General features: G+C 73.6%; 2 protein-coding genes across 4 annotated transcripts; one reads left to right on the top strand and one right to left on the bottom strand.

Moving 5' to 3' along the window:
* Positions 1–159: 159 nt before the first annotated feature.
* AKT1 (AKT serine/threonine kinase 1) lies at positions 160–21,557 on the bottom strand. Of its 2 annotated transcripts, none has more exons than XM_058290914.2 (14): positions 21,138–21,557; positions 15,552–15,688; positions 6,515–6,643; positions 5,592–5,703; positions 5,187–5,334; positions 4,837–4,968; positions 4,602–4,667; positions 3,998–4,066; positions 3,622–3,747; positions 3,247–3,375; positions 2,158–2,372; positions 1,998–2,085; positions 895–997; positions 160–793 (listed from the first exon to the last, which is right to left on the bottom strand). In XM_058290914.2, the coding sequence occupies exons 2-14, from the start codon at positions 15,595–15,597 to the stop codon at positions 714–716; spliced, it is 1,443 nt and encodes a 480-aa protein (XP_058146897.1). In that variant the 5' UTR covers positions 15,598–15,688; positions 21,138–21,557; the 3' UTR covers positions 160–713. The 2 variants fall into 2 exon arrangements, with proteins under 2 accessions (XP_058146897.1, XP_058146891.1); XM_058290908.2 differs by lacking the exon at positions 21,138–21,557 and adding an exon at positions 17,643–17,703.
* A 195-nt stretch (positions 21,558–21,752) lies between these two features.
* On the top strand, positions 21,753–25,188 carry ZBTB42 (zinc finger and BTB domain containing 42). Of its 2 annotated transcripts, XR_009184295.2 has the most exons (3): positions 21,753–21,832; positions 22,197–23,722; positions 24,164–25,188. XR_009184295.2 is itself a non-coding variant. In XM_058290907.2 (2 exons), the coding sequence occupies exon 2, from the start codon at positions 22,214–22,216 to the stop codon at positions 23,435–23,437; it is 1,224 nt and encodes a 407-aa protein (XP_058146890.1). In that variant the 5' UTR covers positions 21,753–21,832; positions 22,197–22,213; the 3' UTR covers positions 23,438–25,188. The 2 variants fall into 2 exon arrangements, 1 of the variants encoding a protein (XP_058146890.1); XM_058290907.2 differs by having other exon boundaries at positions 22,197–25,188.
* Positions 25,189–25,652: the final 464 nt, after the last annotated feature.

Here is a 25,652-nt window from a genome sequence, read left to right as displayed (position 1 = left end):
GCAGAAGAGGGGTTCCCAAGGGGACCAGGCCTGCCCAGGGCCTCTCCTCCCCGCAGGGCAGCTTCTCCCGAGGGTGTGCCCCCCCCCCCCCCCCCCCCCGCCCGGTCCTGAGAAGGGCCGCAGGCACTGGTACCCGCCCCCAGCTAACCAGCCGCAAACTGGAAAAGCAGTTTTTATTGAAGAATTTGGGGGGAAGTTTCATATTGTAATAGTAAAAATACTAAGATTGAATGTTGTAAAAAACAAGACAAAACAAAAAAAACGCCATAGGTGCAGCAGCGGCTTCTGGCAGGGACCGGCGGGGAAGCCCCAGGGCTGCGCCCAGAAGGAAGTGGGGCGGGGGGCGCCCCGCCGGGCCGGTGGGAGGAGCGGGCGGCCAGAGAAGGAAGCGTCCGCACAGCAAGTGCGCCCAGGGCAGGGGCACCGGGGTGTCCTGTCGCAGGCCCAGTCTGGCCTCTGCCCCGCCCCTGTCTCGCCCGGGCCTTGGCGCCGCGGGAGCGGTCCGGGGTCCCCAGGTTAGCCCAGGTGCTTCGAGGCCGGGGCCACCGCCGCGGACAAACCAGATGAAATAAATTAAGAAAACCCGCAGGACACGTTTCTCCGCAGCGCTGGTGCAGGGCCCTGGTGGGGTGCACGCCGCAGGGTCCCGCGGGGCGGGGGCTGAGGCGCCTCGGAGAGCCGGGGTCGGGCAGGCCGGGCCCGCAGCTGGGCCGCTAGGCCGTGCCGCTGGCCGAGTAGGAGAACTGCGGGAAGTGGGGCCTCCGCTCGCTGTCCACGCACTCCATGCTGTCGTCTGCGGGGAGGGCGCGGCTCAGCCCGGCGCCCTGCCCGCCCCCCTGGGGTGGCCTTTAAAGGCCTGCATGGACCACACGTCCACGGCGGCTTGGGCCTCACCTTGGTCAGGCGGCGTGATGGTGATCATCTGGGCCGTGAACTCCTCGTCAAAATACCTCGTGTCCGTCTCCGAGGCCACCTGGGGCTTGAAGGGCGGGCTGAGCTGCGGGGGGACGCGGGCGGGGGTCATGGGCTTCGGCCTGGTGAGGCGCCCACACCCTGGGGCTTTCACGCGGACAGCCAGGAAAGGGCCAAACTGCCGAGACCCCAAGGGCAGGGCGGGGTGGGGGGTACCTTGTCCGGGGCGGCCCCCCACCCCTAGAACCACGGCTCCGTGGGCTCCACCTGCATCCTCTCCTGTGGGGGCCCTGGGCGCCCCAACTCCACCCAGGGAGCTGCTCTCGCCCACGCTTGGCCAGCAAGGGGCTCCAAGGGTCCTTCCCCGCCAGCTCCCACCTCAGGACACGGCAGCAGGGGCTGGGCCCCCCCGCCAGGCGCCCCGCCCCCACCCCACCAGGGCCCCGCGAGCACGACTCCCCAGCAGAGGGTCAGACAGGAGCCAGGGCTGGGCTGGGGCCCCCAGGACATGAAGGGAACTGTGGGGCGCCGCACCCCCCCACCCCCAACCCCAGCCCCCTGCAGCACCCCCAGAGGGCTGGTGCAGAGCACGCAGCCTCAGCACCAACAGTGCCAGAACCAAGACCCCAGCCAGGAACAGTGGGGCTGGGGCTCCGGGGTCCCTCAAAGGGGGAGGGACAACTAAAGGACTCCACGAAAGAGGCGTGTGGGAGGCGGGCGCCTCCTCTAGGGAACGTCTCCCCACCCCCACCCCTGCACACCCACAAAGCAGGTGGGCTCTCCCTGCAGCAGGAGAATTGAGGCTGGACAGCTAGAAGAACTGGTAGAGGGCAAGGGACAGGTGCGTCGGCCACCCCACCCTTCCACGCAGGCGTGAGCCCCGGCGGGAGCGAGGCGGAGGTGGCCCAGGGCACATGTCCTGACCACAAGGGTCCTCTTGGCACCCACTGGGGCACAGGTGCGTACGGGGAGCCAGGCCTGGGGAGAGGGCGCGTGGGGCGGGGAGCGAGGGCGCGCAGGTGGGCCGTGAGCACGCGGGCCGGGACAGCAGGGCGCCTGTTGGCGCGGGCACGCGGCACGCCCACCTTCTTCTCGTACACGTCCTGCCACACGATGCTGGCGAAGAAGCCGTGCTGCATGATCTCCTTGGCGTCCTCGGCGCCGCCGCCGAGCCTGGGGCGACAGTGAGGGGTGACGCGCCGGCCGCGGGGGGCTGGGCTGGCACCCGGGCCGCGCGGCGCCCACCTCTGCTTGGGGTCCTTCTTGAGCAGCCCCGAGAGCAGGGACTTGGCCTCGGGGCTGAGCGTGCGCGGGAAGCGCAGCTCCTCCAGCAGGATGAGCTCGAAGAGCTTCTCGTGGTCCTGGTTGTAGAAGGGCAGGCGGCCGCACATCATCTCGTACATGACCACGCCCAGCCCCCACCAGTCCACGGCGCGCCCGTAGTCGTTGTCCTCCAGCACCTGCGGCGGCCGGCGGGCGGTCAGCGGGCGGTCAGCGGGCGGGGCAGGGGTGCTGGAGGGGAGGGGCGCCCGGGGGGTGGTGCTTGGGTGGGGGTTGCTTGGATGAGGGTGCTCAGATGGGTGCTCGGGTGAAGGTGCTGAGACACTGGTGCTCAGCTGGGGGATGCTCAGAAGGTGTTTGGACAGGGGTGCTCAGTTGGGGGGTGCTCGGACATGGGTGCTCAGCTGGGGGGTGCTCGGACGTGGGTGCTCAGCTGGGGGGTGCTCGGACACAGGTGCCCAGCTGGGGACACTTGGACAGGGGCGCTCAACTGGAGGGTGCTCGGGCGGGGGGTGCTCTAACGGGGGGTGCTCAGACACGGGTGCTCAGCTGGAGGGTGCTTGGATGGGGGAGCTCAGCCATGAGTGCTCAGCTGGGGCATGCTCGGGCGGGTGCTCAGCTGGGGGGTGCTCGGGCAGGTGCTCAGCTGGGGGGTGCTCGGGCGGGTGCTCAGCTGGGGCGTGCTCGGGCGGGTGCTCAGCTGGGGCGTGCTCGGGCGGGTGCTCAGCTGGGGGGTGCTCGGGCGGGGTGCTCAGCTGGGGGGTGCTCGGGCGGGTGCTCAGCTGGGGGGTGCTCGGGCGGGTGCTCAGCTGGGGGGTGCTCGGGCGGGGTGCTCAGCTGGGGGGTGCTCGGGCGGGTGCTCAGCTGGGGGGGTGCTCGGGCGGGTGCTCAGCTGGGGGGTGCTCGGGCGGGTGCTCAGCTGGGGCGTGCTCGGGCGGGTGCTCAGCTGGGGGGTGGGTGCTCGGGCGGGGTGCTCAGCTGGGGCGTGCTCGGGCGGGTGCTCAGCTGGGGCGTGCGCGGGCAGGGCGCGGGTGGGCGCGCAGCGGCGGGCACCTCAGGGGCCAGGTACTCGGGCGTCCCGCAGAAGGTCCTCATGGTCGCCCCGTCCTTGATGCCCTCCTTGCACAGCCCGAAGTCCGTGATCTTGACGTGCCCGTCCTTGTCCAGCATGAGGTTCTCCAGCTGCGGCGAAGGCCCACCAGCGCCCGTCAGCGCCCGCCCGCGCCCACCAGCGCCCGCCAGCGCCCGCCCGCAGCCCACCAGCACCCGTCAGCGCCCGCCAGCGCCCATCAGTGCCCGCCCGCAGCCCGCCAGCGCCCGTCAGCGCCTGCCAGCGCCCGTCAGTGCCCACCCGCAGTCCGCCAGCGCCCGCCTGCAGCCCGCCAGCGCCCGTCAGCGCCTGCCCGCAGCCCGCCGGCCGCCGCCCACCTTGAGGTCGCGGTAGACCACATTCTTCTCTGAGTGCAGGTAGTCCAGGGCCGACACCACCTCGGCACCGTAGAAGCGGGCCCGGTCCTCCGAGAACACACGCTCCCGCGACAGGTGGAAGAAGAGCTGCCGGGGCGGGGGGCTCAGGCGGGCCTGGCCTCCCACCACCCACCCCACCGCGGGCTGGACCCGCCCCGGGTGCTGGTCCTGCCCAGGGCAGGAGGCTGGCGCGTGGCGATGCCAGGCCCCCACGCCGGCACCACAGCCCGCCCGCCCGCCCGTCCCCTCCACCTGGCGAGTCTGCCCCGGCCCCGAGCCGCCCCAGGGCCCGCAGAAGCCGCCTCCGGGAGGGGTGCCCCCCCGCCGCGGCCCGTACCTCGCCCCCGTTGGCGTACTCCATGACGAAGCAGAGGCGGTCGTGCGTCTGGAAGGAGTACTTCAGGGCCTGGAACGGACGCCGTTGAGCGCGGCCCTCGCGGCCAGACGCCCCGGCTACGCGCCAGGAGCTCGGGCAGAGCCCTGGAGCCCCGTTTAGAGATGAGCCAGGCAGCTTCCCGGGCTGGGTTGAGGCTCCGGGGGCGAGAGCAGGTCTCAGAAGAAGCGCTGGGCACGGGGATGGCCCACGCCCGACAGGGAGGCGGTCAGCAGCTCCAAGGCCCCAGGGGAGAGGCCCCCCTGCTGGGCCAGGCTGCGGCCCTTGGGCGGGGGCTCCTTGCCCACCCCCGAGGCCTGGCTCCAAAGGGGGTGTCCAGGGGTGACTCCTGCCCGGAACAGAGAGCCGCCCCCGACCGGACGCCAGGGAGGCTCCAGCCTGCGCAGGGCGGGAAGGGCCCACGCCTGCCCTGCTCCCACCTCCCCCCCACGGGTTTGCTGGCAAGACCGGCCCACCGTCCAGGCCCCCCAGCCCTGCCGTCCCTTCGGCCAGGTCGGGGCCCAGGCAGGGCCAGGCCGCACCCGGGCACAGCCCCGGGGCCACTCACCGTCAGGAAGGGGTGCCGCGAGTTCTGGAGGACACGGTTCTCGGTGAGGGTGTGGGCCACCTCGTCCTGCGGGAGGCCCGGGGGGTGGACGGTGAGGGGGTGGGCCTGGGGGCGGGGCCACGTGGGCGGGCGGGCCTGGGGGCACCAGCAGGCTGGGCTGCGAGTGGGGGCAGGGGGCAGAGCCGGGGAGCCGAGGGGCGAGCGGGGCCAGCGCGGGGCTGGGCGGCGGCCTCACCTTGGCCACGATGACCTCCTTCTTGAGGATCTTCATGGCGTAGTAGCGGCCGGTGGCCTTCTCCTTCACCAGGATCACCTTTCCAAAGGTACCCTTGCCCAGCAGCTTCAGGTACTCGAACTCGTTCATGGTCTGGGGCGGGGGGCCGGAGCCCAGGGTCAGGGGCAGAGACGGAGCCCGAGCGGGGGTCCCACCATCCCCCTGCCCCGGAGCCAGGGGTGCAGGCTGACGCCAGGTGCCTGGAGGGTCCTGCACAGGCCAGGGCCCCTCAGAGCACAGAGCTGCACCCCAGCTCCCAGCACCCGGGCTTTGGGGTACGGGGGACCCCGGGGTCGGGGCAGGGTCCTCACCACACGGTGCTTGGGCCTGGCCAGCGCCACCTCCATCTCCTCGGCGCCCGAGTTGTCGCTGGGCGAGCCCGACCGGAAGTCCATCTCCTCCTCCTCCTGCTTCTTGAGCCCATCGGCCACCGTCTGGATGGCCGTCGTCCACTCCTCCCTGCCGGTCGGCCAGGGGGGGCTGCCGGTCAGGTGGCGAGGGCGCTGCACGCCGCACCCCACTCGGCCGGCCCCGCGCCCTGCGGCAGCATTGCCCCCCACCACGCGCTCAGGGGCGCCGTCAGCGTGGGGTCCGCCCCGGGACCCGCCCGCCTCCTGGACAGCAGGGACGCCCCGGCCCCGAGCCCTGCAGGGGCGGCCCCCCGGCCCCGCGCTGCCCCGAGCCCGCCTCGGCGTCCCTGTGCCGCCCGGCCGCACCGCTCCTCGGGCGTCTCCACGTGGAAGGTGCGCTCGATGACTGTCGTCCACTGCAGGCAGCGGATAATGAAGGTGTTCGGCCGCGGCCGCTCCGTCTTCATCAGCTGGCACTCTGGGCGGGGCAGGCGAGCGGCTGCGACCACACCCCGTGCCCGCCCACCCCGGCCGCGACCCCCAATCGGGGAAACCCCATCCCACCCCGCGAGCCGCAGGGTCCCTCCCGATGGAGCAGGGCAGGGAGCACCCGCGGCTGCGTGCATGCTGCCTGCTACGGACACCCCCCGGGGCCCTGGCTGAGGGCCGGCCGCGTGCAGGTACGCTGATGCTGCACACACCTGGGCAGGTGAGCCGGGTCCCCTGACACCCTAGCCCCCCACCCTGGTCACCGCTGAGGGCCTGAGCGAGCAGGCCCCAGGTCTGAGGCTTGCGGGGAGGGTGCCTGGGCCACACGGGCCGGGACGCGGGAAGTGCCCGCAGGCCAGCGGCCCCCGCGGCCCTCCTGCTGGGGGCCAGGGCCTCAAGGGAGCCCCCGCCGTGCCTCCTGGAGAAAGCGTCCTTGCCCCCCTCCCCCGCGGGGGCTGCCAGCCTCCCCGGCTACGCCCCCTCTGTCCCCACCCCGCAGCCCTGCCCCAACCAGGGGGCTCTGGGGGTCGGGGAGGGGCCGTGAGGCTGGGGGAGGGGCCGCGTGGGCCTCCCTCGCCCGGTGCCCCCACTCATCCGGCTGTCTCCACTGCTGCGCCTGAGGCTCGAGGGGCTGGAGGGCCACTGAGTCCTGGCAAAGCCCCCAGGTGGGCCCGCCGGCCTCCTCTTACCCCGGACCCCGGGCCTGGGGCAGCTCGGCGACGGGCGCCTGTCGGTGCAGTCCGGCCACGGTGCGCCCGTGCCCGGCAGGGGTCCCCTCGGCCCGCCCACGGGGCACTCACGCGCCACGGAGAAGTTGTTGAGGGGGGCCTCGCGCTGCTCCACGTCCTGCGGCCGCTCCTTGTAGCCGATGAAGGTGCCGTCGCTCTTGAGCAGGAAGTAGCGCGGCCGCCACGTCTTGATGTACTCCCCTGGAAGGGCGGGCGTGAGGGGCGCGGGCCACGCCCAGTCCCCGCCGACCCCCGCCCCGCCACGAATCAGCCGCGGGCCGCACGCCGAGGACGCCGAGACCTCGGCACTGACCCCGAGGCCGGGCGGGCGGTGGCTGCGCTCTGGGCCGCCAGGAAAGCCCGCCCCACTGTACCCGAAGGGGCCAGGCGCGCACCTGAGCGCGAGCAAACTGCGGTGAGCAGGGCTTGCAGGGGTGGGGGGGAGCGGGACCGGGTTGACTGGTGTCTGCGGGGGCAGCCGGGGTAACCCAGGAGAGCTAACTGGAGGAGGCGGCACCAACCGGCCCCCAAGGCCGACGGCAGCAGCTCAAGGGCCGGGTACAGCCCCCAGCCTTCAGGGCCAAGGGCTCTCCCGGCCACCCTGGGACCGCCCAAGGCCGTGGCAGGGGCAGAGTGGGCTGGCTGGACGCACAGGGCGCAGGGGCCAGCAGGGAAGGGCCCGGCGACGCGGGGGAGCTACAGGGGCCTGGGCTGGGGCTCGGCGGGTCAGTCCACACGGCGACACGGCCCGGACGCACCGTCCAGAGGCCCCAGGCCGCAGCCCGCCCCGCGCCCGCCACGACGGGAAAGTTCTCCCTGAAGTTTGGCGCAGCAGCCGGGAGCAGGCGCAGCCTCCTAGGAGCCGAGCAGCTGTCCCCCGCGCTGTTCCGGCGACCGTCATTTTTCATACTGACACCCGGAAAAAAGCGCCGCATTTGCATTTCGCCGAGCAAGGAGTTTGAACAACGGGGAACTCGCTAATTAGGCAACTGCTTCACCGAGGGGCGGGGGCGGGTGGGCGCGGGAGCTGATCCGGGAGGGGTCCCGGGGGGCGTGGGGGCAGTCTGGGCTGCCGGGCCTGGCTGCCCCCCTGTCCCGGGCACGTAGCATGAGGCAGTGGGCTAGGACGCCCCTGCGGGGGTCGGGGGGGATTCTGGGGCCTTCTGGGGGCCACGGCGAAGGGGCCACTGGGCAAGTGTGGGCATCCCCAGAGCCCCCCGAAACGGCCAGGGCAGTGGCGCCAGGTCCCCGCCCGCCCCCGCAGCCCCAGCCCGGTGCAGGATGCAGCTGCCGGCAGGGGTCATGGGCTCTGGGGTCGTCCTTGGACCCCACCGCAGACGAGCCCACTTCCCCAGCAACCCGGGGGGCCTGCGGGACCCATGGGGGACGCCTCTTGGCGACCTCCATCCCCACGCGGCCCCCACAGCCTCAGCAGGCCCTGGGGGCTGGACCGACGGCGGGGAGTGCCCCGGAGCCCACCTACAGAGGAGGGCAAGCCGCCCGCCTCGAGCCACCAGGGAGCAGCCCGCAGGCGCAGGCTCCAGGGGCCCCGGCGCCCCCGTTCCCCGACAGCAGCGCACCCCTCGGCCTCCTCTGGGCCCCCAGAGCCAGCACCCGCCCCTGCCCACTCTCGTGACCGCTTCGGGAGGAGAGGGTCCTGGGGCCCCACAGATGGGTCCCCCACCCCAACGGCAGCAAACGGCCTCCAAGCCCCCTGCTCTGGGCTGTGGTGCAGCCACCTTCGCACACCCGCTCCTGCCCGGGCCCCCGCCCCACACCCGCGTGGCGCCCCGGCCCCCCATGCCCGCGCAGCCCCCCACCCTCCCAGACCCCGGCCACAGGAGCTCCGTGAGAGCGAGCCGAGCTGCTCCTCCGGGGGTCCGCCCCGCCCGCGCCCCCCCGCCTGGCGCAGTCTGGCGCTGTCGGGCCCTGATGGAGAGCCTCCCCTCCCGCCAGCTGCCGCTCCCCGGGACGCTAACTGAGCGGAGAGAGCGACGGCCCGCGCTGCGCGGTGGAAATCCATCTTGACTCACCAACTGCTGCTGGCCTCCGTGGAGCCCAGCGTGGCCCTGCTGGCTCCGTGCCCCCCACCCACGCCTGCCCGTCCCAAAGGCGGCCTGTCCCCACCTGGCGGGCGAGGCCACCAGTCGCACGACCCCCAAGCAGGATGCCAGGACCCCACGAGCTCACAGGGCACCCAGCCCCTGCCAGCCTGCACCCCACGAGCTCACAGGGTACCCAGACCCCATGAGTCTGCACCCCATGGGCTCACAGGGCACCTGGCCCCTGCCAGCCTGTACCCCACAAACTCATGGGGCACCCGGCCCCTGCCAGCCTGCACCCCACAAACTTATGGGGCACCCATCCCCTGCCAGCCTGCACCCCACGAGCTCACGGGGCACCCGGCCCCTGCCAGCCTGCACCCCATGAGCTCTCGGGACACCCAGACCCCATGAGTCTGCACCCCACAAGTTCATGGGGCACCCGGCCCCTGCCAGCCTGCACCCCATGAGCTCACAGGGCACCCAGACCAAGTGAGTCTGCACTCGATGAGCTCACAGGGCACCCGGCCCCTGCCAGCCTGCACCCCACGAGCTCACAGGGCACCCAGACCCTGAGTCTGCACCCCACGAGCTCATGGGCACCCAGCCCTGCTGACACCAGGATGGGGCTGGGGACACATGCTCACCACTGTGGGTTTTCCAAGAGGAGTCCTGGGGCTCAGCCCCCTCCCCAGCCCCTACTGCCCCCACCCAGCACCTACCATGGCTAAAGGGTGCTCAGGGACAGAGCTTGGCAGGTGCCCCGGGCCCGCCCCACCCTCACAGCCCCCTCCAGGAGGCACGAGGATTGAGTCGGGGACCCCGGCGGGCACCCTGCCTTCATCGGCAGCAGACAGTAGCGCCTCCTGAGCTCAGCCGGCAGGACGCGGGGGTCCGAGGCCCCCGAGGATGGGTGAGTGCGGGGAGGGCGCGCAGGGCAGGGGTCTCCCGCTGCCTCACTTCCCCACCCAGACTCGGCCCCCAGGAGGGGGCAGGCGGGCTGGCCAGAGAGTCCTCGCTCCTGCCCTCGCCCCCACCCTACACGGCCATGCTCCCACCTGCGAGCTGAGCGCGAAGCCCCCATGGGTGCCACTGCCAGCCCCAAGGTGAGGAGTTCGTGCGTGCGGCCGTGCCAGCTGGGGGTGGGTGCCGTGGAAGGCGCTGGGCCGCGCGGGACCACCCCACCCCGAGGCTCAGGCCCCACCCTGGCGGAGCAGGAGTGACCGCGGGGCAGGGAGCAGGCGCCACTGGCCGACCCCCTCGGCCCCTCAGCCCCCAGTCCAGCCCCCTTGGCGGCCCCGGGGGCGCCTCCCACCATGCGCACCCCTGTCCCGCCCACTCACCCCCAGGCAGGGGGAGGGGCCTCCCCCAGCCCCCGAGCCAGCCCCTCAGGGTGGCGGGCAGCGCGGGGGGCAAAGGGCAGGGCCATGGCCGCCTGTCCACAATCCGGCCCCGTGTCCCGGGCCTCGCTGGGGTCAAGCCACCCAGGCCAGGATGAGCGGGCACCCGACGGGGGCCATCCTTGGCCTGACCCACCGCGGGGCAGCAGGCACGGCCCGCCCGCCCCCAGGCTCCCCGAGCCCCCGGTTCTCAGGAAAACTGCTGGGTAGACGCTTTGCTGCCGCGGCGGTGGCGGGAGGCGCTGGCCCCGCGCCAGGCGGCACCGAGCTGTTTTTGCACAGAAAAGTGGGCCCCAGCAGGCCTGGGGAGCGGCGCCAGCTGACGGCGGCCACCGCGCGGCCCCCCGCCGCCACCTCCACCGGCGGCCGTCAGGGCCCCATTTACCTTCTCCAGCACATTGAGCAGGGGCCCCGCTGACCGCGGACGGGAGGCTGCTCCATCCTCACAGCCACTGGCGGGTGGCGGGCAGGGGGCTGCAGAGCGGGTGGGCAGCAGGAGGGTGGGCAGTGGGTGGGCCACACAGTAGGTCTGCCGCAGTGGATGGGCAGTAGATGGTGGTCTGCGGTGGGGGGGCAGCGGGTGGGGGGGCTGCAGTGGGCAGACAGTGGGTGGGCAGCAGGCAGTGAGTCGTGGTCTGTGTAGGTGGGCTGTGGGCGGCACGCGCCCCATCATTCCTGCCCCAGTACGGGCTGTGCTCAGGTGGCTCCGTGTCCCACAGCTCCGGCCAGGCTCCTGGCCACAGGCTGAGGACAGGGCGTGGGGGCTGTGGGGTGAGGGGGTGAGAAGGGGGTGCCCGGCCCTCGGTTGAGCGAAGCCGAGCGGCCATGACCTTCCTGCAGCTGCACCGCGGGGTCTCCTTGGGGGTGGGGGCAAAGGACGCAGGCTCCCCGACCCAGGACCAATCTCGCCTCACCCCAGGAAGGAGGGTCCGCTGTGCCCACGAGCTCCTGGGGAAACTGAGGCCCAGGCAAGGGGACCCTCGAAGTCAGGGGCAGGTGGGGCCAGAGGCCCGGGAGCATGGGCTGCGTGCTGGCCAGGGGGCCAGGCCGCCCCCGACACCCAGGGAAAGCCCCCGCCGGGGCGTGGAGGGGCAGTGGGCGTGACGTCCTCGGCCTCGGGGCGGTCACCCTGGCTCACTCTTGTCGCAAGCGTGGCTGCGCAGGGCGGGCAGCGTGAGGGCAGGGGCGAGCTGCGTGCCCATTCCACACGGCCCGAGCGTGAACCCAGCGCCTGGGGTCCTCCCCAAAGCCCCCGGCGTCGCCAGCGAGCACCCCCGTTCCAGGGCCTTGGAAGCACACCCACCTCTCCCAGGTCGGGGCCATGGACCCAGGTGCTCTCCAGGCCGCCCTCCTGCAAACCAGGGCAGCCCAAGGCGACGCGGCTCCACGGGGCAGAGCCCCCCACGAGGCCGCCCCCACTCGCCTCCCAAGAGAAACACGTGCTTAAGGACAGCCAGAGCGTGCCACAGAGACGCCCGGCCCGGCCCGCCGCGCCCAGCGGGGCAGCCAGCGGCAGAGCCCGGATCGCTCGTGGAAGGGGGAGACCGAGGCCCGGGAGGCAGGTGAGGACAGGAGCCAAGGAGGTGGGCCAGTGCTACGCGGCTGACCACGGCGGCCTGTCTTCCCAAGACCCACTGAGGCACGGCCCGTGAACAGGTGAGCCTGGGCGCGAGTGCCAGCCGCCCAGGGCTGCCGAGGAGTGTTCGGAAACAGGAAATCAAAACCCAACGCCTCGCAGCACATGCCAGCCCCTCCGTGGGGCAGAAAAGAGGGGCTGCGCGGGGCCGCGCTCCCAGGGCTGGCCGGGTCAACCCACAGGAGCCCCGGGCCCCCCAAGCTGGTGGGCGCAGGCGGGCGCGGGCGCCGTGACGGAGCGTGGCCGCGGCCCCGGGGGCGGGCGCAGGAGGCAGCTGCCGCTCTGGAGGCGGAGGGCCTGGCCCCGAGCCTGGCCAGGGTGTGCCCAGCGGGGGACGCCAGCCGCGGCCGGAGCCAGCGCTCCCGCACCGCGGCCTTCGAGGAACCCGGCCTGACGCAAGCGGCCCTGGCCGCGGCTTCCTCCCCACCCCTCCTGGGCGCCCCCGGCGTCCCCATCGAGCCCCGGGGGAGGGGGCGCTCGCCGCCCAGGCCGCCCCGGCGAGCTGGAATGACCCTCGCCCCGGCCCGGGCTGCCTCGGCTTCCTCTTCTGCCGCTTGTTTTGAAGGCAGAACGCGACGCACAAACAGGAAACGCGGCCGCCTCGCCTTGGCCGAGCCCACGCCCCGCCGCCCCTGCCCCAGGCGTGTCCTTCCGCCACCGACCACTCAGGCGGGCCTGGGCCCGGCGCCCCTCCCGTCACGGCCCAGCCCCCGCCGTCGTCTTCCACGCCGCCACGTGGGGGCCTGCCCTGCCCTGCCTCCCCAGGAGCCCGAGCGGCCACAGCCTCCTGGACGCGGCCTAGGGGCACCACGCGGCAGCCGGGGGCCAGCTGGACGGCAGGGCCGCGGGTGAGGGCCGCGGGTGAGACCGCACCTGCCTGCGCCGGAACTGCGTATCGGAACACCGATACGTGGGGAGCAGCGGGCGCTGAGGCGGGCGCCCGGGAGCCAGGCAGCCGCACTGCACTCGGGGTCTCCCGAGACAGGGGTGGGGCTCTCTGGTCGGGGCCTTGAGCTGCTGAGGGTCCGGCCCAGGCTGGGAGCGGCGCGGCCCGGGGGCTGGTCCACTCCAGGAGGGAGGCCCCTCCCTCAGCAGCTCCCAGGGCTCGGACCCCCAGAGGCCAGTGTGGGCCGGGTCCCGGGGCCTCCCATCCTGCAGGCCGCAGTGCCCCAGCTCTGCATCCCCCATGCCATGGCCAGTGCCCGCCCCACCCCGCCAGCCCGGCCCCTTCCACCCCGCACCCAGGCCCCCTGCCGGGTCCCCGCACTGAGGCCACGGTCCACGGAGGCCGGGCTGGCGTCCCGGCCGGGCGTCTTCACGTTTTAAACAGCCACAGCGTTTAAAGACAAAGTTGTCGAGGAAGGGTCCCGGGCAGGGCTCACCCGCGAGCCCCCGCCCGTGGCTGGGGCTGCCCTGGCCGGGGGTGGGCCCTCTCGCGGCGTCCCAACCAGGCCCCACAGAACCCGGCCTGGCGCCGGCGGCAGCACGAGCCCCACAGGCCAGCCCCCCACGCGGCAGCGCAGCGGCCAGCGCACGAGGCTGCTCCCACAGTGGCCTGGCCCCCGAGCAGGCCAGGACGGTCACTCAGCCACCAGCCATGGGGTAATGGCCCTTCGGGGCCAGGCCCACCTCCCCAGCAGCAGGGAGCGAGGAAGGACCTGGGGGCACGCTTGGGGGTCTGCGAAGGGCGGGGCTGGGCCCCGGGGGACAGGGCCGCCCTGCTGCCCCCATCCCTGGGATGGACCCCGGCAGGCCCGGGGAGGAGGGTACCGGGCGGGGCTGGGCCCTCCCTGCAGAGCCCACCGCCCACTCCCAGGCGGGCCTAGGACCCCCAGCCCCTGCTCCCCAGCCCCCCGCCCCGGCCTGTGCCTCTGTCCTCCGCTCTGTCTTGGAGCATGGCCGCCTGCGCGTCCGGGTGCTGTGCAGGGGCCAGCCCTGCCCGGGTCACTCCCTCTGCCGTCCCCACGAGGGGCTGCGGGCGTGGAGGGGTCAGTGGGGGGCCTTCAGCAGGGTAAGGGGGAGACGGCGGCCGGGAGGGGCCTGAGGCTTCTCGGAAGAGGCGGCGCTGGCTGGGACCTTCCAGAACGGCTGCGACAAGCAGGAGGCGGCGGCGAGGCTGCCCTGGCCTCCGGGCGGAGCGGGGGCGACGTGGACACCAGGCGGGACCACGGGGGCCGCATGCCCGCCGCGTGGCGCTTGACGCCCACGTCCACCGCTGCGACTCCACAAGGCCGAGCCACGCCAGGGCTCCCGTGCTCTGCCCGCCCGCCCCCCAGGAAGATGACTTCCCGTCTCGGGAAACAGCGTCACACCGGGGGGTCGCCCCCGACTCCCCAACGTCGAACCCAGGCCCACCCTCTCCCCACTTCTGACAGGACAGCAAAGCAACAGCTACAGCAGGGAGCTCCCGGGGCTGCCGGACGAGGCGGAAACAAATGAGGCCAGTTTCAGCAGTGAAGGGCGGGAGCCCCGGCTCCCCTGCCAGCCCCAGCTTCTCCCCGCCAGCCGCAACTTCTCCCTGCCAGCCCCAGCTTCTCTGCCAGCCCCAGCTTCTCCTTACCAGCCCCAGCTTCTCCATGCCAGCCCCACTTCTCCATGCCAGCCCCAGCTCCTCCTGTTCCTCTAAGGACCTGCACCTGCAGCTCCCTGTCTAAGGCGTCACTCAGAGGCTCTCCCACAGGCTTCCCCATCCAGGGTGGCCCCCGTGTTCCTGCTGATGCGCTTGGGGGTTCACAGCTTGTCTCCCCCACAGGGCAACCCCACGCCCACAGCACACAGGAAAAGACGAAACGTTTGTGGGACAGAAGAATAAATAGACGGGTTGACAGACGGAAGAACGAGAATCCACTGGACAGTGAGAGCGCAGACGGGCAAGGTGGGATCTGGTGGCCCCGGGGCGCATCGCAGGGAGTGGATGTCCTCGAGGACAGTGCAGGCGGCCCCGGGCACAGACGCCTGCTCCGGCCCTGGCCGCCCCCCGTACCCGTCGCCACCCGCACGGCCCTCGGTGTCCTTCCTCCACCAGAGCGGGGCCGGGGCAGGAGGGCCAGAGCCCATCAGAGCCCCCCAAAACCGCCCTTTCCCTCCAGAAAGCCTCTGCCCGCCCCGCCCCCTCACCGATTACACCTGTGAGGGACACATGACGGGGCGGCCCCGGGGTCCCACTGGCCCCCGGAAGGTGCCTCCGGCTGCCGACCCCACCGGCTGGTGCTGCCCCGAGAGCGGGCGTCCCCCATCAGCCCCAACCCTAGTTGTCGATCAACCAACGCCAACCGAGGACAGAGCTCGGGCCCCAGCAGCATGTCTGCTGTGCTGCCGCCAGGCAGAGTGAACGGGGCCCGGGGCCACGGCAGGGAGGCCCCGTCCTCGAGGGGTGGCCCAGACAGGGGACCCCCAGGGAGCAGGAGGGGACCAGGGGGGGCAGCAGGCACAGGAACCCCGGGGCAGGGCAGGGGGGGCGCTCCCTGCAGACCTCAGGCGCCGCTGCCTCCTGGCTCTGCCCTGCGCCCGGAGAGCAGACCCCGCAACTGTCGAAGCTGAACACACAGCTAACCACGCCCTCCTCCCCCACGCCAGCCCTTCTGTGGCCCCCGGGTCTCATCTCGGCCACGCCATCACTTTCCTTCCCACTCCTGCAGCTTCCCACGCCTGCTCTGCTGGCGAGCTCCTATGCATCCTGCGATACCCCATGTTTGGTGACACCCATGTCTGCCCTGCCTCCACATCTACTCTACTCACATCGGAGGCTCCCCTGCAGCCCCCTGGGGAAGGGTCCCTCGCACGGTCTCTGCAGAGCGTGAGGAGTGGAGAGCTGCTGGTGTGGGAGGAAACGGGTGTGGAGGAAGAGGCACTCTGGGCACATGGACGTGGGGCCTGGCCGACCGGAGGCCAGAACAACAGGACAGCCTCCTGAGGAGCAGCAGGCAGGACTGGAGGCTCAGGGTCTCGCACCCAGGAGGCGAGGAGAGGGCACCTGCCCGGGCCCCCAGGCGCATTTCCCGCAGCCCAGGCCTCGCCCAGCACGCACTGACCTCGCTTGTGCAGCCAGCCCTCCTTCACGATGGCCACGTCACTCATGGTGCCCGGCGGTGCGGCCGCTGCGGCCCGACGTCCCCGCGAGGCTCCTGCTAGGACGGGGTCTCCGGGAGCCCAGCCGGCCTGCCCGCAGCTGCTGGAAGAAGCAGGGCAGGTGTGAGGCCGCGCCCGGCACGAGGGCTGCCCCGCCCCTGCTGGCCTGGTGCCCCCCGCCCCCCACCTTCACTCCCCACCCCGCTCCCGGCTGGGGTACCCCCTCCCCCGGCCCCGCTCGCCTTGCCCCCTTCCCTCTCCCTGGCCCCTGCCCCCACGGGCCAGCCCAGCCTCCCTGACCCCCAGGCTGGGCTGTGGACCACTGCCCGCTGGCACCGACCCCTGCCTGTTCTCGGGGCCGTTTCTACCCAGAGGCTTGGGTCCCCGGGGCGAGCCCCAGACTGGCGGAGGAGAGAAATTCCACTGCGTGGACCGCAGAGCCGCGAGCACAGGCTGTCCTGAGCGATGGGAAAACCCTCGCCACGAAAACCCCCAGGCCCGCCTAAACCGCAGCGCCCCGGCCGGCTGAAACTGGCCCATTCATTCGGCCCCCGTGGACCAGGCACCTCTGGTTTGTCCAGGTCCGGTGCTGGGCGCTGGGGACAAACAGAGGTTCACACTGGCCCCGTCAGCGCGGGGCCCGGGCTGCGGTGGTTCAGACCCACAGTTATGGCACTCAGGAGGCACTGGGGTGGGGGGTGCGGGCGGCGGCCCACCAGCCGGCCCTCGCTCAAGCTGCGTGGCCTTCCCCACACTGACCCTGCTGGATGAGCTCCTAGGCATCCCTCAAAACCCGGACTCCACGTCACCGGCTCTGGGGTTCTCTTCCTGTGAGCAGCCCCCTGCTACTCCCCTGGATGGGCCCTCCAGAGAGCAGGCCTGGGAGAGACCTCCCCCAGACCCCCGTGGAACTGACTGCAGCGTGGGCCTTTCCACAGCCTGCCTGGAGGCGCTCCCGCCAGCCCACCTCCCCCGCTCCTGAGGCCCGGGCCGCGCCTGCGGAGGACAGCTTTGCATCGACTGTCCTATGCTAACTGAAGAGGGCAGCCAGCAGCCCCTCTCCCCGCCCCCCCCAGGGCAGGGAGGACACGAGGGCAACGAGCCTGGAGGTGGGTCCGAGGAAAGCACACAGAGCTGGGTGCGGCGGCTCGGGGCGAGAGCTGGGAGACCCCAGAGGCGCGGCCGAGAGGCGGGGGGCGCGCTCAGGGGCCTCTCGATGCCCCCCGCCCCAGCCCCGTGCCACGGGACCTGGTGCCCACAGCGTCGGACACCTGTCGCAAGCTCAGCAGCAAGTGTGGGTGAAGACACACCCGCGCACACCCCGCGCGCCACCCGCCTGGCGCCCTGGCCTCCACGTGTGTCGGCCTCACGAGTGCCCGCTGTTGAAACTGTCACCGCTTTCCTCTAGGCCCCGCTCTGCGCGGCCCCTGGGGCAGGAACGCAGCCCCCACGTGCACCCACCCACCCGCGCTGGGACTCGCTCAGCGTGAGCCTGGGGGAGGCAGGGGCCTGGAGCCAAGGCGGGGCCACTCAGGACCCAGGCCCACCCCGGGACGGGTCATCAGCTGCCCTGGGACGCCCCAGTCTGGGGCCAGCCCCAGCACCCTCCAGGCCCGGGGCTCTGGGATGGGTGGGCGGCACCCCTAGAGCCCACCCGGCCCAGAAAGCAGTTTGGGGGCCCCAGAGGGAGGCCCCTGGCCTGGGGTAGGGGGCCGCCTGGCCTGCCACCGGGCCAGCTGCCGGGCTGGGGGAGCGGGGGCCGGCCCACCCACACTTGGCCGCGGCTGCCCAGCGCCTCCCCGCCTCGCCGCGCCACTGGGCCCCGCAGGCCCCGCGCAGGGCAGCGCCCGACCCCGGCGGCCGCCCCAAGGTCGGGGAGGCCCGCACCCCAGGCCGCCGGCGCCCTCCCCGCGGCCGCCGCTCGGCCACTTCCTGCTCGGGGCCTCCGCTCGGGCTGCGCCGCGGCCCGCGCCCGCCGGCCGGCGGGAACAAAGCGCCCGGGCCCGGCGGGAGGAAATCCGGGCCCCGCCCCGCCGGGCGGCCGCGGGACTCACCGGGCGCCGCGTCCGCGAGCGCAGGCCTAGCCGGGCCGGGCCCCCCGGCGCCCGCCGCTGCGCATCCCGGGCGCGCTCGGGCCGCGTCGCTCCGGGCGGGGGGCCGCGGCGGGCGGGCGGGCGCTGGCTCGGGCCGGGCCTGGCCGCCGCCCGGGGTGGTCGCCGCCGCTCCGGCCGCTCCCGGCTGCGCTGGCTGCGCTGGGCCGGCCGCCCGCCGCGCTCGCTCCTGCGCCGCCCGCCCCGCCCCGGCCCGCCCCCGCGCCCGGAGCCGCCCGCCCACATCCGCCTCCGCCGCCCCCGCGCCCCGGGCCAGCCCCGGCCGCGCCGCCCGCCCCGGGCCTCAGTGTCCCCGCGGGGACGCCGCCGCTGCTCTGCCCCGGCTGCGGTGCCCCAGCGGGGGGGCCGGAGGGGCTCGTCCGCTGGCCTTGCACTGGGTGCCGGAGCCCGGGGTGGGGGGCTCAGAGGCCCAAGACCCCCGCCCAGGGAGGGCCCCCCCGGAGGTCAGGCTTGAGGTGGGCCTTGAAGGCCGGCTGGGAGAGGAACCCCCAGACCCGGGGGCAGTGGGGACCCTGCGTGGTGAGAGGGGCACCCCAGGCGGGGGGACCCACCCCCATGCCGTGTGGACATGAGGGACCCGGCTCCCGGTGTTTGGGGTTGCGGGCTGTGACCCGACTGAGCAACCGGGGACTCCGCGAGGCCACGGCGGACCTCGCACCCGCAGTCCACGGAGGGGCAGCTCCCAGAGGGGTCCTGAGGGTGGGCTAAACGGCTGCCCGGCCCTGCCCAGGCCTCCGATAATCCTCGGGAAGGGGGGGCTCTGGCAGTCACCGCCAGGGCTGTACGGATTTGGGGGGCTGTCACTTCTGTTTCCCATCTAGGGTCGGGGGTCAACCAGGGGGCGGTCAGCAGGTTCTCTGGGCCGGGGCCTTGCCCGGCCTGGGTCAGCCCAGCCTGTACCGGCAACTCGGGGCTCCATCCCTGCCTCTTGGGCTCTGGTCTCAGAGGGGGCCGCTCGGGCGAGGGCAGGCTGGCTGCGCGGGGGGTGGGGGCTGGGGGCTAGGGGTGGGGGGTTGGGGGGGTTGTCCCTCCCACCCCAGCACAGCTGTCCCAGCCCATGCAGACCCTCCCCCAGAGCCTGGGCACCCCACTTCTGCCCCCCGCCTGGCCAACCTTCCCTGCGGGCCGCCTGGGGACCCCTGGGACATCCCGCTTGTCCACTGTGCCCAGCACCTCCTGGCCCCCTTGGAACCCCCCACCTCCAGCTTCCCGGCCAGAGGACGGCGAGCGCCGCGCCGAGGCCAAGCAGGCCAAGCAGGCTGGAGGGCGCCCCCTCGTGGCAGAGGCATTGCCCAGGCCGCTCCCGGGCCTGGCGGCCTTGCCGGGCCTGTCCCGGCCAGAGGTTTCCCGCGGGCCGGCCTTCCTGCTCACCCGCTGGCCCTGGGCCCGCACCCCTCCTGCCCTGGCCTCCCAGAGGGCCAGCAGGGCCCCCTCCTCAAGAACAGCCCCTCTCCCCCACCCCGTCCCCGGGCAGAGGTGCAAGGAGAGGGCCCAGCCCCATCTGTCCACGCTGCTGGGCCACTGGAGCACTCCTTGGCCAGATGTTGCCCACAAAAGCTGCTGCCCACCCCCCCCCGGCAGTGCAGGGACCTCCCGCCCTGTCACCTCCGCAGCTGCCGCGAGGGGGGCAGGACAGCCTGTTCTCCGCAGCAGCTGCAGGGCGGGGCCGGGCAGCCCCCAGGCCAGATGGCAGCCCGAGCGCTCCAGAGGCCCACTCAGCCCCGCTCTGCACTGGTCACCCCTGGGCCACACGGGCCCGGAGACGGGGGGCCGAGGTCTGCAGACCCCGTGGTGGCGGCGCTAAGGCTGGGCCGCTAAGGTGGGGGTGCCGGTCGGGGCGGGGGTCTTGAACTCGGCCCTGCCCCTCCTACCCCCAGTGCAGTGCCGCCCCCTCTACGTGGGGCTGCCCTGGCCTCCCGCAGACCGTGCCCTTGACCCCTGCCGTGCCCCGGGGGGCTTGGTGCTGCCAGCAAACGGCACCCAGGCCTGCGGCGGGGGCTGCCGGGCGTGGCCTCCGCCCTGTCCCTCGGACTCGGGCCGGGGGGCAGTGCCACCGAGGCTCGGGCCGCTAACGGCTGGCAGCACGCCACGCGGTCAGCGTGTCCCGCTTGTTTGCCCTCTTCTAGGCACCCAGGGCTGGCCGTGAACACAGACCCTGCGCTCCTGGCACAGGCCGCAGGCGCGCGTGGGACCAGGATAACGCGGGGGTGGGTGCTGAAGGGGCCGAGCGCCGGCCAGGGTGAGGGCAGGGGAGAGGTGAGCGGGAGGCCGCGGGGCTCCCGAGGGGACAGGCGTGGGGACAGCGTTCCCGGGCGTCTTCAACAAAGACGCTGTCCCCGTTTTGGGGAGGACGTCTAGGGTCCCAAGGCTGGGAAGGAGGCGACGGCAGACCCCAGGGCACCTGTGCGCTCAGCTCCTGGAACCCAGCTCTCCGGCGCAGGGGCGCCAGGGGGGCGGCGCTGGGTGTGTGTGGGGGGCGGCGCAGGCTTGGGCGGGGACCGCTGTCCCCCGGCCGCCGAGGTTGGGGACTGTGCTGTGCTTCCCGGGCTGGACACCACAGCGGCAGGTCAGCAAACACAAACGGGCGTGCCTGGTAGGATTTTAATTTGGGCAAACAAATAACTTTTCACTACAGTATGTGATCTTCTGTCCATGCGGGTGGCTGTCACACAGGTGCGCCCCAAGGCCCCTGGCCGCCCCTGGGGCCCCCAACGCACCGCGTGGGCCCTCCCCCACGGGGGGCTCCTCCCCGCCCTCCTACCCTTGGGAATCAAGCCTCCTCCACCGCTGCTCCCACCGAAGTGCAGGCCCCCCCGGCCCGCCCTGCCTGGGGACCTCGCCAGCCCTGCAGCCACCCAGGACCCTCTCACCCTCCGTCTCTGCGGCTCCCTGAGGGGTGCTGGGTGGGGGCTCGGGGCTGCCGTCCCGACTCACCTCCGGCCTGGGCACCCACCTCCCCGCCCCGCCCGGATGGGGGTGACGAGAGCAGCACTGGGGTGCAGAGAAGACGAGGGGCAGTTCCAGAGCCCTGAGCCCGGGCCGTCCCACCCGCCGGCCCTGTCCCGGGAAACCATCGTGGCCCGCAGTGCACCACCCCGCAGTGGGGCCCCAGGCTCCCTAAACCACTCTCCCAGCGGAACTAGGGACCCTGCCCCACACCTTCCACCGGGCCGCCCTGCTCCGCGGGGGTCAAGGCCCAGCGCGCGGCCTCCACCCCTGGGCGCCCACCCCGCCCCGTGCAGCGCGGGCGCCCAGGGCCCCTCCTTTACCGCGTTTTCCCGGGTCCCGCGTCTGCCGGGCCGGCGGGATCCCCGTGTCCCGGGCACGGCTGAGCGTGCCTGGCACCCAGGAGACGCCGAGGGCGTGTGCCCCCTTCTGGACCCCAAGGTCGAGATGCCGCTGGGGTGTCCGGAGGAGGTCACGGCTGAAATCACTTACACTCCAAAGGCGGCTCCCGGCGAAGGGATGTCATCCTTTCAAGACCCAGGAAGCCTCGCCCCCCACGCGCCCCCGCCCCGGTCTCAGGGCCAGCGCCCCGCGCGGTGGCAGGAGCCCGGGAGCCGGGCCGCGCCCTCGGGTGACCGCTCGGACGCGCGATGGGGTGGGAGTGGACCCTCGGAACGGGTCCCTTCCCAGCTGGCCCAGTCGGGACCCCCCGAGCGACGCGGAGGCCGAGACGGCCAAGTATCGCGAGAGGGTGCCCCCCACCGCACCCCGCACCCAGCCCCTGCCGCGGCGCCTTAGCTGGCGGGGAGCAGGACGGCCCAGCGGGTCGCGGGGGCGGGGCGGCCAGGGAAGGGGCGGCGAGGGTGACCTCAGCGGTTCCGCCGCTCCGGGAAGTCGCCGCGGCCCGCCCCCTCCAGCCCCCCCAGCCCCCGCCCCGCGTGTCGCTCTCTCCGGGGCGGGGCGAGCGGCGGGCGGGGCGGGCCCACCAAGTTGGAGCGCGCACCGCCGCCCGCCCCCCCCCCCCGGCTCCCTCCCCGCCCCCCGGCTCCCGCCCCCCGGCTCCCTCCCCGCCCCGAGCGCCCTCCCCGCCCCCCCCCGAGCGCCTTCCCCGCCGTGGAGCGCGCCCAGCTCCTCCCGGGACCCGCGGGGCGGGCGCGCGCGGCCGGAGAGAAACTTGGGGCGGCGAGGTGAGCGCGGGGGGCGGGCGCCGGGTCTGCCCCGCCTGCCGGGCCGGCTCCCGGGCCGCGCTGCCTTAAATGGGGCCGCGGCGGCGGCGGCGGCATCTGGCGGGCCGGGCGGCCGGCGGGAGGGGACTCGGGCCGCGGAGCGCCGGGCCAGCCGGGCGGAGACGGAGGGTCCGCGCGGCCCGACGGGGAGGGCGCTTCTCGGGGCCCCTGCCCGCCCGCCGCCCGCGGCCCCCGCCGGGTAGCGGCTCCGCTGTACTTTCGGGCGGGTTTTCCCTGCTCCCGGGCAGGTGCCCAGGGCGGCTCCCGGGGCGCGCGGCGGCCGTGCGTCTCCAGGCGCGCTCACGGGCGTCCCGTCCGTGCCCAGGTGATGACGGCGACGACATGGAGTTCCCGGAGCACGGCGGGCGGCTGCTGGGCCAACTGAGGCAGCAGCGCGAGCGCGGCTTCCTGTGCGACTGCACCGTGCTCGTGGGCGACGCGCGCTTCCCGGCCCACCGCGCCGTGCTGGCCGCGTGCAGCGTCTCCTTCCACCTCTTCTACAGGGACCGGCCCGCGGGCGGCCGCGACGCGGTGCGGCTCAACGGCGACATCGTCACGCCGCCCGCCTTCGGCCGCCTGCTGGACTTCATGTACGAGGGCCGCCTGGAGATGCGCGGCCTGCCGCTGGAGGACGTGCTGGCCGCCGCCAGCTACCTGCACATGCACGACATCGTCCAGGTGTGCAAGCGCCGGCTCCGCGACGAGGAGCCGCGGCCGAGCCCGCAGGCGCCGGGCCCGGGGGCCGAGCCGCCCAGCCAGCCCCCGGGCCCCCTGCCCTCCCGGACCCCTCACCTTCGCAGCCGCGCCGGGGCCGGGCCCAAGCCCGCCCTCCCCCCACGAGCCGCGGGGCCGCCCCCCGGGCAGGCCTCAGGAGAGGCGGACGCGGCCCTGGACCTGTCGCTCAAGGCCTGCCCCAGGGAGCAGCCCGTCCACCCGCCCTGCCTTCCCCAGCCACCCCTCTGCGGCCAGGGGGGGCTGCAGCCGGGGGCCCGGCCAGCTGTGAAGGACGAGCAGGACTCCCTGCCCGAGCGGGAGCACGGCAGCCGCCCTCGGAGCCCCGGCGGCCCCCCGCGGCCCCTCGGCCTTCCCGCCGCCAGGCGCCCGGCCGTGGGCCTGGAGCCGCCGCGGGGCAGCGGGGCGGGGCCGGGGTCCCGCCAGGACGAGCTGGGGCCGCTGCGCCTCTGCCCGCTGTGCAGCAAGCTCTTCCCCGGCGCGCACGTGCTGCAGCTGCACCTCAGCGCCCACTTCCGCGAGCGCGAGGGCGCGCGCACCCGGCTCCCGCCCGACGGCGCCGCGCCCACGTGCCCGCGCTGCGGGAAGACCTTCTCCTGCTTGTACACGCTGCGGAGGCACGAGCGGACGCACTCGGGCGAGAAGCCCTACACGTGCGCGCAGTGCGGCAAGGGCTTCCAGTACTCGCACAACCTGAGCCGGCACGCGGTGGTGCACACGCGCGAGAAGCCGCACGCCTGCCGCTGGTGCGGGCGCAGGTTCACGCAGTCCGGGGACCTTTACCGCCACGTCCGCAAGTTCCACTGCGGCCTCGTCAGGTCCCTGCTGGCGTGACCGCGCCGGGGGTCCTCGGGCGGCCGGGACGAGGGGCTGCGGGATGCGCGTCCCCACTGGCCGGCCCTGCCGCCTGCCCACCCGCCCGCGGCCTCCCCTCCACGCCTTCTCCCCTTCCTGCCCGCCCCGCTGACCCAATGCTCCACTGGCGCGGCCGACACTGTGCTTCTCGCCATCCCTCTGCCCACAGTCCAGAGGAGGCGGGGCACCCCGGGGCTCCTGAACCCAGTGGCGTCCTCAGGCCTGCTCCTCTAGGTGAAGAATGCGCTTGTCGAGAAGCCACGGGTGCGAGTTCCCACGGGGCCGCGGGAACGGCGGGCCTGGGTGGGCGACAGCAGGGACCCCTGCCGGGACGGCCCTGGGCGAGCCAGCAGGGGCAGCCAGGCGCAGCTGGCGTCCTGGGGGGCGGCAGGAGCATGCCAGGAGCCGAGCAGCTTTGGAGTTTATGGCAACGGGGCCTCCCAGCCAGGACGCGGGGGCAGGGAGGGAGGGGGGGACTGCGCCGCTTAGGGAGCGGTGGCCCGGCAGCACAGGGCAAGTCGGGATTTGGAAGTGGGCTCTTCAGGTGCTGGCGATGGGCAGTACCACCTCTCTGCTGGAGTGCCAGCCCAGGCGCCTCTGAGCATGCCCAGAGGGGGGCCGAGGGGGCCGGGGGCCCACGGGAGGCCTGGAGCCAAGCCCTGCGTGCGGGGCCGCTGCTGGAGCAGGATGTCGCCGGCCTTTCAGGTCTCCGGGAGCTGCTGACCTTTGCAGAGCACTGACCTTCCCAGGAGCAAGATTTGCACAGCCCCCCTTCTCCTGGATGGGTGGGTGAAAGCTGCCACTGTGCGGGCAGGGAGGGGGCGCAGCCTGGGGAGACTGACGCCGCAGCCTCCCTCTCACCGAACAAACGCCGCTGAAGCCTCGGGGCATAGGGCGCGCCCCAGCCCCTGCCCAGGGCTAAGCTTATGCCTCCCAGTGTACTTTGTCTGCTACAGGAAATGGCGCTGGGGACTGCGTCCCGCTGAGATTCTCAGCCTCTTCTCCTGACATACTTGACGGGGTACTGCGTCGTCTGCCTGGCGCGGAGGGAAACGGCCGTTGGTCTCCGCGTCAGGTGGACAGGTGTGCGGCATGGCCCCTGCGAGCTGGGCGTGTCCTGGCCCGTGCCCAGCACCGCTGCCTGCTGGCGCCAGCCCCCTCCCCAGGCTGGGACCGGCCACGGGCCCGGGAGCACGGGCAGAGGGCCCCAGCCTTCAGGCTCTGCACTTGGCGTTCCGTGGCCTGGGCTTCCCAAGGCGTGTGTGTGTGTCACAGCCAGTGGCCTGCCCACGGCCGACTGTATGTGCGTGTGTCACAGCCAGTGGCCTGCCCACGGCCGACTGTATGTGCGTGTGTCACAGCCAGTGGCCTGCCCACGGCTGTCTGTGTGTGCGTGTCACAGCCAGTGGCTGCCCACAGCTGTCTGCGGGGGACGTGTCCTTCCCGGGTGGACGCCTGCCCTCGGCGAGGCGCGCTGGATTCTCCGTCTTCTGCTGACGGTCCCTGGAGTCGACCCCGGAGGAGGGGCGGCTTCTACTTCTGCACCCACCTCGGGCCCCGCGAAATACACGCGCGTGCACTTAGGGCTCGCGGGACGCGTGTGCCCGAGACGTGCAGCGCGGGCGAGGGTGCCGCTCCAGGGGCCACCCCGCGGACAGCGAGAGCGGGGCTCGCAGCAGTCGGTACCCTCACGTGCCTATCGGTGACACCTATGGAATAAAAGCACCGCGGTGGACCGCGCTGTGGTGATTCCTGGGGCGGGCCAGCCGGGGCGTCTCCCTGCAGGGTGCAGGCTGGGGTCCAGGTGGGGCCCGGGGCGGGCGCTGGACAGGGAGCGCCCCCTGCGGGGCAGTGCAGGCCCCGGGCCGGCATCGCCCTGTGGTCCTGGCGGCCGCAGAGGCGGGTCATCCTCCTGCCCACCCTGGGGAGGCTGGCCAGGACCCCTGCCCCTCCCCCGGCATGCCCGCTCGGCCGAGGCTGCTGCTGTCCTGCAGGGTGCCGGCTGGGTCCCAAAGGCTCAGGAAGGAAGCACTGGGCAGGAGGGGATGCGGCTGGGAGGCTGCTGTGTCCCTCCCCCACGCCATGGGGTCAGGCTGGGCAGGTGGCTGGACAAGGCCTGCCCCTCGGGTGTGGGTGAAGGGGGGGGCTTCCCCTCCAGGGGGCATGAGGCAGGGGTCTCCCTGAGCCCCCGCGC

This window comes from Dasypus novemcinctus, chromosome 3, assembly GCF_030445035.2.
Source record: "Dasypus novemcinctus isolate mDasNov1 chromosome 3, mDasNov1.1.hap2, whole genome shotgun sequence".
In the NCBI taxonomy this organism is placed as follows: domain Eukaryota; kingdom Metazoa; phylum Chordata; class Mammalia; order Cingulata; family Dasypodidae; genus Dasypus; species Dasypus novemcinctus.
The sequence above is the reverse complement of the archived record's forward strand: the minus strand, read 5'-3'. Positions and strand labels throughout refer to the sequence as shown.

Coding starts and splice junctions, on each gene's coding strand:
- ZBTB42 (XM_058290907.2), top strand. CDS start 22,214: ATGGAGTTCCCGGAGCACGGCGGGCGGCTGCTGGGCCAACTGAGGCAG.
- AKT1 (XM_058290914.2), bottom strand. CDS start 15,597: ATGAGTGACGTGGCCATCGTGAAGGAGGGCTGGCTGCACAAGCGAG. Junction 5,704..6,514: donor CAACAACTTCTCCGTGGCGC/GTGAGTGCCCCG, acceptor TGCCCCGCCCAG/AGTGCCAGCTGATGAAGACG. Junction 3,748..3,997: donor AGTACGCCAACGGGGGCGAG/GTACGGGCCGCG, acceptor CCGCCCCGGCAG/CTCTTCTTCCACCTGTCGCG.